The 13164-nt window shown below is 38.0% G+C and overlaps 1 protein-coding gene across 1 annotated transcript in view; it reads right to left on the bottom strand.

The window, feature by feature from the left end:
- Nucleotides 1-13164, bottom strand: part of MYO3B (myosin IIIB) — a 207858-nt gene that overhangs the window by 162695 nt on the left and 31999 nt on the right. Inside the window, 1 exon segment of the mRNA XM_019471869.1 lies at nt 10580-10656. Coding sequence (XP_019327414.1) covers nt 10580-10656 — 77 coding nt within the window.

The following is a 13164-nucleotide window of genomic DNA, read 5'->3' as shown; positions in this document are numbered from 1 at the left end:
AATGGCTGTGTGGTGTTTAGCTGCCTGCTGGGTTAAACCACAACATGCTGTAAGGTCAAAGAATCTTCTGATAGAGTATTAGACCAGTGTTTCTCAACTATTGTCTGAGGAACACTGGTGATCTATAAGACATGATAAAGTGGTCAGCAAAATGTCTGCAAACCATCTGAGAAAAACATACATACATATTCACCTACACATCAACTATCAAATAAACAGAATGGGGAAAAATGAAAGTAAGCACTGCAAAAGAGGGTTCAGGGATTTTTTTCTTCAACTTGAAGAGGCAGAGTTTTGTTAGCTAATGCAGTGTTTTTCAAAGTTGTCACACGAAGATCATTTTCCCATCTCCCTTCTCTTCGACAGAATGTCTTAAGTGAAAGCCCTGAAATATTTCTTAGTTCTTCAAAGAGTTCATTATAGCCTTAATCTCATCCCAGAGATCCCTCTACCTTTTGAAAAAGATGAGTTTTACTGTGCAGTAGATAGATTCTACGCAACTCAAGCAGAGCGCTTTAAACCACCACCCTTATTTCAGAGGCCTATATGAGAATTTATTTCCTTATACCATGCCTTAGAGAGAAGGAAAGAAATCAAATTTGATGTAAAAACTTGTAAGAAAGTCAGTGTGGAGATCCATCAGAGGTACTTAAATAATATATTCTAAAGAGGCCAACTTGGTGTTGCCTGGAGTTTCCTTCATTGCGGTTTTGCTCAGAGATTGAAAGGGAAGCTTGTATTTCTTGACTATTTTTGTTTCTTTATACAGTTCCCCAAATCATCTGTATACTCAAGGACACTTCCTCAAAAAAAAAAAAAAAAAAAAATCATGCAAGTCAGCTTCCAAGGCTATGACTCAGAAGTTGCAAGTAGCTTATCCGTATGTGACTAATTAAATGCACTGTGTTCTCCTTCCTTTTTTAAGACATGAAAAATATTTATCTGCTTGGTTAAAAAGCTGCTAGAGCCCATCTCCTGGAAGTGACTACCTCAGAAGCTGCCTGGTTCTCATCAGTGTGCTGAGTTCTTTGCAAATACTTGTCTATTTGTTCTCAAACTTTATGATGCAGAGGAATATATTTTTATTTTCAAGAGAAGGAAAAGAAGGACCTGCTCAAGGTCACACTGGACTTCATCAGCAGTGCCACAAACATAGCTGGTCTCCCACATTCAAAGACGCCATAACTTTTCCTTCTATAAGCACATCACAATTGCTTCTAACTACAGGCCGATGGCAAAACTTGCTATGTATCTCAGTCGTAGAAAGTTTAACAAGCTACACTAAATAATATGAGCATCAGAGGGCTTTGCACTCGTAACGGATGGGGAAAAGAAAGTATACTGCAACTGCTGTTTTAAAAAAGAAAAAAAGTCTTTGAGCTTTTCTCAGCTTCACAATGTATTACCTACCAAACAAAGAGAAAGGAATGTATAACGCATCTTTATATGTCTTCTGCTCCACAGCTAACAGTTACATCTCCAGTAAATATGGTACATGGCAGTAAAATGACACTACGGCAAAATACTGGCACTCTAACCAAGGGGAATTAAACACTATCAGATTCTCCTCCATTCTAATATCAGAGCCTGCAGTGATTCTTTTAGAAAAATACTCCCCTTAATCTGCATTCTCTTTGTTTACAAAAATTCAGCCAGTGGACCGTGCAACCCAGTATGGTTTAGACAGTTAGCTTGACTATAGTGAGATCAGCTCTATACATACATAAACATACAAAATGAACTGCTTTTCTGACACTGAGTATGCAGTATGTATATGAGTATAATGATCACTTCTGTTTGAAACAAATTCTGTGGGGTTTATTATTAGAATCTTACCAAATTATGCACCACTTAGAGAAACACAAATGCCACTAATTTTAGTTTTTAAAGCAAGAATCAAATTTTACAGCTTTTTCCTTGATGAAAGGTGCATGTCGGCAGTTTGCTTTATATGTTGGCTAGCAGACAACACTCTACCTTGAAATCTGAAGAAGAAAGCGTTCTCTCAGTCATAGTTTACAAGCTAAGTCCTTGGGAATGCCCCACTCCTGTTTTGCCTTGAAAACTATTGCAACTCCCTGCAGAGCAAAAATCTCTAAAGGCCAAATACAAAAAGGAAAAATGCCACTGACTTATCTTTTATTATGTTCCTGTCTCTATCAGGAACTCAGAGATACTTATTTTTTTGAAAGATCTGTCCTTTTCGGTCGGAGTTCTGGAGCTGAGAGTGCCTCTCAGCACTGCTGATGCCTGCTCTGCCCAGTGGGGCATGAAGACAGAGCGCCCAGAAGAAATGATCTGAAACTGAAGAAAATGCTACTTCCTTTCTCTACCTTGTGCAAAGACCTCATCACATCTGTACCTATTGTATATCCAGCAAAATCCTCCCCTGCTTGTACAAGCAAAAAGAAGAGGTAGTTTGCTTTGCTGCAAACACTATGTTCATGCCAAAGCTTCAGGGGGTGATGTAGTTAATCTTGAGACTTGCCAGTGAACACCATGGGAATAAGCACCAAATCTTTCACTTAGGCATGGGCTGGTTACGTGCACACAGTGGCTCAGGTTGCTAAGGAAACAGGCTGTCACCTTTTGTATTAGTTGTAATTTCATCATGATTTCATGCCCAGCCATACTGCTGTAGGACGGAAAGCACCTAAACACCACACAGAGAAACAGACAACGTGATGGTAGTTGTCAACACTAATTGCACTGAGGGTCACACTGGGACAGGGTGAGGTGGGAGGGAATTCACTGGTCTGGCAAAGATGGCACATAAACAAATCAGTCACACTAACTGGAGTGAATTTAGAGAAGCCAGTGATTAGGCATTCTGTGTGATTTATCACTTCTACAGAAACACAAAACTTCACAGAGATACACAAGATGATTCACACTCTGACAAGAAGACTTTATATTCAAGGATATAATTCTATTTGTTCTGAACTCAATGCAAATATTTCTTTGAACTTCAGCAAGCTCATAAGTAGATCACAGGTGGATTTAAAAGAAGGAAAACAGGTAATACAGAGAACTAGCTGTTATATGTACAGTGGTCATACTGACTTGTGGGCAGAGAAGAAGCTATACATATGTTTAGTTGAAGCAAAATACATCAAATCCTTTTAAGTTGACCCAGAATTATTAGAAGTGAACTTACTTTCATTTTGCCTTAGTATATACAGTGCACGTACAAAGTATAGCTGCAAGCATACACAATACCGATAATAGGAGTACAGATGTGCTACCTGGAGATGACCGCTACGCAATTAGCAGTGGTGACCCACCCGCAGGAAGGAGTCTGGAGTTAAAAAGGTTGATGCTCCTGAAGAAAGGCAGTGCTGTACTCAGCTGACGTAGTTAACTAAGCAGCTTATGAGGTGTGTGAGCACAATGCTGAAAAGCACTGCGTATGTAAAATGAATGTGGCACAAAATTGTTACCCTTGCTGCAAGGAGAACAAAATTGCTAGCTATGCAAGTCAAATGAAATAAACCAACTGAACTTCTGTGCTCCACCTGACACTATATAACCCAACTTAATTTATCTACATAGGAAATAAAATATTAAATATTCTTCTAATTCCGATGCACTGAAGAAAAAAAAAATCTTTCATGATAGCATTTAGCAATACTGGGGGTACTGAATTATCCAGACCCAGGTGATACCTATCTATCTATCTCTCTATCCCTCCCTCTCTTCCTCTTTCCCTCCCTCCCTCCCCTCAAGCACATTCACATAATTAAAAAAAGAGCAAATTTGTGATTGAAATTGGTTCCATATTCCCCTATTTTCTTATTTGGATTTCAGTTCCTTATTTATTATCATCACACAAATTTTTCCATGGTGTATCAGAAAATGATTATATTGTTAGAAATGTTACCAAAATAAAAATTAAGTAATATTTTAAATAATTCTTATGAGTAATTATCACAATTAATGTTGATTCATTGAAAATTAATTATATGTCAAGTAGTCAATTGTGTTTTAACAGCTGTGAGTAATCAATTTTTACTTTTATTTTTAACTCACCCAAGTAAAATATTCCTGAAACCATTAGACTGCTCTGGCAGCAGGCTACATTTGTAGGGAAACATAATACCTTTTATTAGACCAAATGATACAGTGAGGAAAAACAGATAAGCTTTTGAGCACAGATCTGTTTTGCTTTATACCACGAGACCAGCACGGCTTCAACACTGCTAATAATGTCATTGACACATTTTGTTTCTGACCCACAGATTTACTCCTGAGCAGTAAGGATATACACTACACACCTCACACAGATTTGTAAATGTTGTTTCACAAAGAAACTGAAAACTCAGAGGCAACTCCAGCCTTATAAACACATTTCATGTAGGGATCTCAGTGCAGGGCAGTGTGGTACTGAAATTATTTTCTCTGCTGTTTTTGTTTCTTTGTTTTGGTTTGGGTTTTAAATCTTTAAATACCCTACATGAAAGTTTTACAACCCCTTCATAGCTGCTGTTCAGGTTAGAACAAAACAGAAGCATCTGCAACCCCTCTACATACCTTCACAAGATTATGGCCATGTTATCAAGATTACTGGCAAAGTTCCCTCAGGTTCCCTCCAGCTGCCACATCCTTTTCAACCCCCTCCTGCCATGCTAGCCCATGAGGGGGTCAACTCTCCTGGAGGCAAAGGAGGAGGTGATGCATTAGGCCAGACCCCGCTCTGCAGGGAGAGCTCGCTGGTGCTGTCCTGCTGCGCTCTCTGCCTCTCTTGTGTGCCATCTCCCTTAAAGAAACCTCTGTATTCCAATTCAGCTTTCTGAATTCCACTGCTTTCCTTCTGGACTTTAAGCAACTTCAGCATAACTCCTTACTACTGCAGCTTGTTAAAGCTTGGGTTTGAGAGCCACAGAAAATTAAGAAAGTGGGGAGAAAAAAAATCAGGGCAGAAACTGCCATTTCTTTTATTTCTTTATTCAATTCCTAAAGATGTGTTCCCAAAAAGATAACTTTGTTTAAATCATGCCAGTCAACTCTCAGAAGGTGGCATCTTAGGCGTTTTAGTCCTATGCAGCCATTTAGAGACCTAATTCTATGCCACATTCTGCCACTGACCTGCTGTAAGTCCTTAAGCAAGTCATTTCACTTCTGTGTCACTCAGTTCTTCCATACAGTCTTGCCCTATCTATTTAGAGCAATGGTTCCCACTCTTGCCCCCTTGGCTTCCCACACTTACACTGTAGTAGTTCCTCTCCGGCATGGCCATACCTATTTATCACATGTACCGCAGGACCACACTCAAACCCAGTGCTGCATTTCAAGAGGACAGCTAATATTCCCTAAAAATAATTTCTAACATACTGCAGTGCCCCACTACTTTAACCTCCTGAAAGCACGGATGTCATTTCAAAATGTATGCCAAGTAGGCAATTCCTTTACACCCTAAGGCTAAATATACTATCATAAATATAGTAATGTTAAAAAACAAGCAATTGTTCAAATCACAATGTAATGAAAATCTGTTATGAATGATTTAATGCTACCATTCTTTATCTTTACCATTTATCGCATTTATTATTTTTACCCACTAAATGTGTGGGGTTTTCAAGTATTTCACTATCAGTTAATCATGATGCCAAATAAAAAAAAATTCTGTAAAAGCAGCAGAAGTTTTCTCTGTTCCCATCTGCAAAATTTCTTCCTAAGAACAATCAGTTATTTTTTGTAAATTATGTTTTCAATCTTATCTCATTTACTGTAATTCATGAGGTTAAAAAAAACTGCAGTAAGAGCTAATTCAGTAATCTATCTTATCATTAGCTGTAAGAGAATAGTTATTACGCCTTCATGGAAGATGTTATAAGGAAATATTTTCAAAATTTTCCTTATTAGAGAAGGTACATAGTTCCTTACGTTTCTTTATCACAAAATACCACACTGTTTCACTGTACAACTGTTTTTAAATGACTTTCAGGTAGAACAATAAGTGTCTATACATTCTTGAAATCTATATCCTATTTATACTAAGCGGTGGATTCCTACAGTTCATTATAAATCAGCATTTACAAAATTCCATGCTTAGTTGGCATTTAAAAGCGTAGTGAAAATGCGCATACCAGAAGAGCTAATTTTAGCTAATAGAGAATTAAAGTGAAGAGACCTAGAGCTATTAACAGGATGCTGACCTTGAGTCCCATGATGTAAGCAAAGGGCTGGCAATTAAGCTAGGTTGAAGTGTGACAAAATGAGAATATATTCAATAGTTTCAGGGGAATGTATCATTGTACTTGTTTAGAGTTAATTAAAAACATAAGCCCAGGTTAGTCATGGGGTTATCTTCTCTATGCTGTTTTTCCAACTCAGTATTTAACTACACATGAAATGTATTTACTATTAAATGGATTTTTTTTGTAAATTTTTCATGTCTCCTACAATAAAGAGGTAAATAAGAGAATCAGCCCTAATTTACCAAAAGGAAGATTTTTCTTTGACCAAATTCTAAGGCCTGAATACAGCCCTTACTGTAATGAATATTGTATTCAGTGGAAAAGCTGCTGTGAGTCTTCGCAAAATTAGATTTTTCTCTTCATATATTTTTCAACTACATTAATGCAAATGACTTTTTGGGGTGCTTTTTTTACCACTTTGGTTGATTTTTCTTTAGATTATGCAGAGACACAGCTTCGTACTGAAACAATGCAAATATTATTCATTGTTTCAGGATTAGACTTATCGCACACACATGTGATCAGATTTAAAGTTTAAAAAAATAAAAACAAACACTGGAAAAAGACAATTTAAACTAGTCACCTATTGTTCTAACACTTCAGAAATTTATTCTGATGCTCAGAGGTACTGAATTTTGTCCCAGGAAGTACGCCTTGATTCAGTAGAGGGAAGGAAAACAATCTGTTGTCTCTCGGGCAGTCTTACTGATCATTACTTCATCTTGGCAGGATGGTAACAAATATCCAAAATACAGAGTTGACACAGCTTTAAATAATACTGTGACATCTGAAATCCCTCTGAAATCAATAGCAAAACAGAGCCAAGATTTTACCTCTGGTTAACTCATTATTAAAGAACTCATATGATACCTTTACCAATGTCTCAGCCTTTCCTACTGTCATGTGTCATATTTCAACACATAATTCTTCAAAGGATCAACTATGTTTTAATTATGTTCCTTTTAAAATGTAAGTATGCATGTACCATTGTCAGTTTTTAGCAGTTATCAGTAAAATACAACAGCATATTCCCTGTGGTTTTAAATTACCTTCAGCATCTCTCCAGTTCTCTCTGACTTCAAGTATCTTTCTTTTTCTGTATCTGTTCTTAAAACTAGATTTGGGCCAAAGAAAACATGTACTGATTCTAACTGAGCTTGTTTCAAGAGTCAAGTTTCCAGCTAGATCATGATAATATAATTATATTTGGGAAAAAGGAAAACCACAATTCTATTTGAACTAGATTTTGTTCAGTTCTGCACTGGAGGTTGAAAACAAGACATGATAAGGTTTGGAGCTAGAGATGTAAAGGCAGTTCAGTTCAAAAGTTTCAAATCTGATTCCTCCTGCTAGCATTCAACACAATTTATTTCAGCATAATAGAAGCAGATTTTAGGTAACTTAAGTGTTTGGCAACAGGCAGCTTTAAACATCCACCATACTTAAACTCTCCTGCCTTATTTATCTTTTTTTGGCTTGCCTGTATTTCAGTGTTCCAGCTTCTGCGTGTCTGTGTTTCTAAGTGTGAGACAATACTAATTAGGTTAAACAGCAATGATTGACTTTCAGTGAGTCTACTTTAAAGCTGCTCTCAAACTGACTCATCCTTGCCAAGTTTCTGTGTTGCTTCCACACAGCCTAGTTTTTCCCTGTATTTTCATTTTTCAGCAAAATTTTTGTTAATCACATGCTCTGCTCAAAACAAATGCTCAAGGACAAATCTTTTTGATTTGTCCTGTCGCTGCTAAACAAGCCTCACAGTCATCAGAAAAAAAGAGCCCCCTAAGATGTTTGAATCACTCAAAACTGTTAAGCTGCCGCTTTTCATGCTGCCAGTCAGAACACTGAGCTGAACAGAACACCTTACGCCACCCTCAGTCACTGCTATTTTCCTATGAACTTTTGCTATTGCAGCTACCATGCCATAGAATCCCTTTGATATATTTTGCAAACTTCATCTTAAAATATGATGGTTTTCCTCATTTATACAGACGGTTCCTGATCCAGGCTGATCTAGTGATTCTAGTTTCCAGCATATTTGTCTCCTGCTTATATCCAGTTATTCCTATCTCTCAGGTTGAATAATCTTGCATCATTCTTCTCCAGGTTTTATTTTCCTGCGGTTTACCCTGGAAAATATTCCCTGACAGCTTCATTTCACAAGGTTCATTTCTCTGAAACACTCCTGTAGTCTCTTCCTCCAAGGCAAGCTTTTTCATCTCCCCCTCTCCACTCCCCCTTCAGATTAAATCCTTAATCACCCTTAGATAAGATGAAGTCCCATGATTGCCTTATGCATTGACTGAGGCTCCTATGTTTCACACACAGATAGTAAAAGTTCAATTAAAAAAACCCAGCAACCTAGTCTTCATGCTTTCTATTTCTCTAATTAGTAACATTTCCTTCCTGTCCAGTTATTTTATGGTATTTTTGGGTTTGACATAGATTCTATCTTATGTCAAAACCTTTAGGCAGCAAGATTTTTGCAACTGTTAAGTACTTTTCTAGTTTTTACTGATCTCACCACAGTCTCATCTAGAAAACACTGTTCCTAATAAGCTGTTACCCAAGCAGAGTTTTTCAGCTTATTGCAGTCCTAATCCTTCATCTTTCACATAAAAATTTGGCTGCGCATTTTAAAAATACCAGAAAGATGTCCCCAGAAGTAAGGTAAATTGCACCTCGCACGTCAGTTGAAATATGTCGTTCATGAACACAAAGAAAGCAACTGTAGTGACTTGAGCATGAGTGTTACGCAACTTGTCATTTAAAAGCCATTTCAACAACAGCATAATGGATATCTGAGCATCTTACAGCTGGTTTGCAGATTGGTACATCTATGAAGCCTGATCGGCGTGGCTCACACAGGCATGCAAATGTGATATGAGTTACTATGCTTGTGGTACTGGGTTGGTTATTTTGACAAATCTTTTCAAAACAGGAAGCATTCAAAGATACTTCTGTTCCTGTTTTGATGTCCTATGCACATAACATACGTTGGTTACACGTGTGTTGTATTTTCAGGTCAAAATTTTTCAGATGAAAATCTCTGCTTATTTCTTTGGCTTTTTGCCTTGAGAATGAGTATTTTCAAGCAGGATGGGAAAATAAATTCGGTATGATTACTGCCTTTGATGGCAATTATTCAAGCAAAACAGTACCGTAAAAATAACTTCTAATAATCCGAGTTCAATAAAATATTTCATAATATGTCCATTATTGCCTAGAGGAGTGGTTTCAGAATGTCTCGAACCAAGGTGATTCCATAAATAATGCTTGCACAGTGGTTTCTAAGGTATTTTCTGTCTCCTTTGTGACGTAAACTGGTTGTTATGGAGATAGTAAAATATCAACCATTCTTTGTGAGACTGTGCAAGATCAATTTTGGATTCGTTACAGCAGCTTCTTTTTTCTGCTCAGCTATAATCAGCCTTCCTTAGCAACAGAAATAGATGTATAAAAAGTATAAAATATTTTAAAACAAACGTTTGTACGATACTTTTAACTGTTTGACATACAGAAATAGACCTGTGTGCATTTGTAATAGATGCAAATTCCATCCCAAATTCCCCAAAATTCAAATAAGTCTAATGGCCTTCAACAGAAACGAGGCTACTACTGTTATGAAGGTTTAACAACTTACAAATAAACATTTTTTTTATTTCATTCCCTATTTTTTAATTTAATAATCTATACCTTACATAAGTATTTTTTGTTTCTTAAAGCAGGGTGGGCAAAGATTAACAACTTTCACCCCAAATTTAGGGAAAGTACATAAGGGACATTTGTTCAACAGTGTATTAAAACTTTCTAGAGCTTCATGAAACAGGAGGAAAAGGGTTATGTCTGGGGAGTAGTATGTAAAACTATGGTCTAAGATACTTGGCTAGGCCACCTGTAGATTATTTTTCTCCATTTTTAATCTATGCTAGCCCATGTGTCTAAGTGTGTAGGTCCCTAGTCAATGATTAAGGTTAAAGAACACATAGCTGAGTCAGGGTTTTGCAGAGTCCTATAGCAAGACAGGAATGTGGGAATTCTCCTCCCAGTCTGTATTTAGAGGCACGGACAAACACACCAAAACATACAGTATTTGATTGGAAAGTCATGAAATTTTCAAGTAGACCCTCAGTTATTTGCAGATTATCTGTACTTTTATGGAAACATTACAGAGAAGAAAATAATGAAGATTATTAGAAATACATTTTGTATATTCTAATAGTACTTTCATTTTACTGAGCAGGGGCCTAGTTGTAGAGCAAAGTAGAAACACAGCCATAGGGGAGGGAAGAAAAGATACCCTTTGCTCCTGCTATGTGGAAGTGGCAACAAAGTGTTCATTGCAATGAACGGAGACAATCCAGATAGGAACATTTGCTTACCTCAGGTGCCATCCAAAAGGGTGTTCCCACTGAGGTGTTTCTACGCAAACGTGTGCTGGTGAGCTGGGCTGAAACACCTGCAACAAAACAGATCCAAAAAACTTGTCTTCAAATTCATTCTGTCATTTCAGTCAGTTTATTTCAAGTATCTGGAAAACAAACCCCAAGCCTGGGAGTACAGCTGCAGAACAGCCAAAGAAGGTGCAGCATTTGTACTCAATTCTTTGTTTGATTAATTTCAGCTTGCTGTTTTCATTCAGAATTGCCGAGAGATTTTTTGTGAATGACTCGCAGTTTGAAGCACTTTCATTCAAACTTAAAAATTCAATTGGCACCTAAATATCACAGACTTCTTTCTGCTGTTTTCATGAGTATAAACAGAAACTATTTCAATTACAACTTGACTTTAAAACTTCTGTTTCAGAAATTTACTCTCTGAACACCGCTGGCAGGAAACTTGTTCACTAGAGTATTTGCAGAGGCTCCTGTTCAATAAAGCACTTGCTTAAATCTTTCCCTATTGAGAAAAGCACGAAAGCTTAAGCTCACACTGCAGCTTGTACTTTGGGAGTTAAGTGTATGCTTAAAACAAAGCCTGTGCTTCAGTGCTTTGCTGACTGGGGCTGGACTACTGAAGCATAGCTGAAAAAAGGAAGAAAGAACTAGAGTGAAATCAAACAACATTAACAAATCAGAATGAACTTTCACAGCAAATCTTCTGTGCTCTGGTCGACGTATAATTGAATTATAGAGTTCAGGAGCGCTCCACTAAGTTGACACAAAACCAATATTGACTTAAAAACATATTTCACCTTAACATTGTTTAAAAACAAAAAACACAGTGGTCTGCTCCTATGGCATTACCCAGAGACAAAAACAGGCAGAAACACATAGAATACACATTGCCTGATGCCAATAATTAAGAAATTGGGACTCATAATTCGTAAGTTAAATAATTTGATTGCTGGCTCCAAGATTCAATTCTGTATTTATTTTTCATTTTTCAGTGTGATTGCAAGCCTTCAGTGATTTCCTGAGTACCGCTGTGAAACAGTTAATGGCTAGGACCTACAGCAAGCCTCTGTGCATTTAACTCTGATCCCTCTTCAGCTAGCTTAATTTGTAGCTGCTATCTATGGACACTCCAAAACAGTGCAGAATACCAAAGAGCTGAGAGAGGGAGACAGCGGGAGAGAGTGAGCGAGCATGAGCATAAATGAATGATAAGTTGGAGACATTTTGGGTCGACTTACACTGTGACCAACATTTATTCAAATATATCATGCTGTCGAGAGCAGTTGAGGGAAGAAATGCTTTTTCAATGTAACACACAAGTTGTGAAGTCATGCAATAAAGACAAAATAAAAAGCTTCAATTAAGGATACCTGTGTAATCCTCCCTGTGACCTAATATCCCTATGTACAGCATTGAATATGAAGTAAATTTTTTTTTTCTTCAAGATTCTGTCTCATTCTGTGGACATAGCATTCACTGAATAGGTAGTAATTTTTTTTTAACCCCATCGATTTGAGTTCTAGTTACTTATTTAGTATATCCAATCCTATACTAAATTTAACATTATTATTATTTTCTTTTCCTTTTGACATGTTTCCTTCCCTCCTTATCAAACAATAAATCTCCTTAACATTCCCGCAAAATGGGAGAGGATTATTAGTTCCAGGGATTAACCTAAAAATATCCAAAGCATCCACTGTTTTTGGGTACTTAATCTGAGATCTTTCAGTTTTCAGGCACTCCACGTGCCTCAAGTAGAGCTGTAATAGATCTCAGCTGCAGTTCAAGAACACTTAGCTCTTCTGCAAAGGAGGACAAGATGTTTCAAACTGGCTACCAGGAAAATGAGGAACAGAGTGGCCACTTCTAAAAAGTTTGATTCACGTGACCTGCCAACATCACAGAGAAACACTGGCAGAAGCAAGAGTAGCCTCCAATTTGATGTCATTCAACTGTCTGAACTGCAAGTCCCTTCTCTTCCTGAACTCCTTGCATTTTTCACTGTGTATCTTCCACTTTCTGCAACAAATGAGACCAACAGTTCTACAAACAATATCACCTGTGACTCACTCCTAACTCATTCCCAGAGTCCCTTTTGTGACTACGGCAGTGGGCTAGAGGGGAAAAAGAGCAACTTAACAAAAGCTTGGTGCCTGATGCTTCTTTAGTCAGGAAGCCCACAGATATGTGGGCATAGGGAGGACGAGGGAGGGACCGGGGGAGGGCCCAGACGACTGGAGGCTTGCCAATGTGACGCCCATCTACAAGAAGGGCCAGAAGGAGGATCCAGGGAACTACAGGCATGTCAGCCTGACCTTGGTCCCGGGGAAGATTATGGAGCGGTTCATCTTGAGGGCACTCACAAGGCATGTGCAGGACAACCAGGGGATCAGGCCCAGCCAGCACGGATTCATGAGAGGCAGGTCCTGCTTGACCAACCTGATCTCCTTCTATGACCAGGTGACCCGCCTAATGGATGAGGGAAAGGCTGTGGATGTGGTCTACCTGGACTTCAGCAAGGCCTTTGACACCATCTCCCACAGCATTCTCCTAGAGAAGCTGACGGCTCA

Source organism: Aptenodytes forsteri, unplaced genomic scaffold (genome assembly GCF_000699145.1).
Source record: "Aptenodytes forsteri isolate BGI_AS27 unplaced genomic scaffold, ASM69914v1 Scaffold257, whole genome shotgun sequence".
In the NCBI taxonomy this organism is placed as follows: Eukaryota; Metazoa; Chordata; class Aves; order Sphenisciformes; family Spheniscidae; genus Aptenodytes; species Aptenodytes forsteri.
This window is presented reverse-complemented; position numbering and strand designations above follow the sequence as displayed.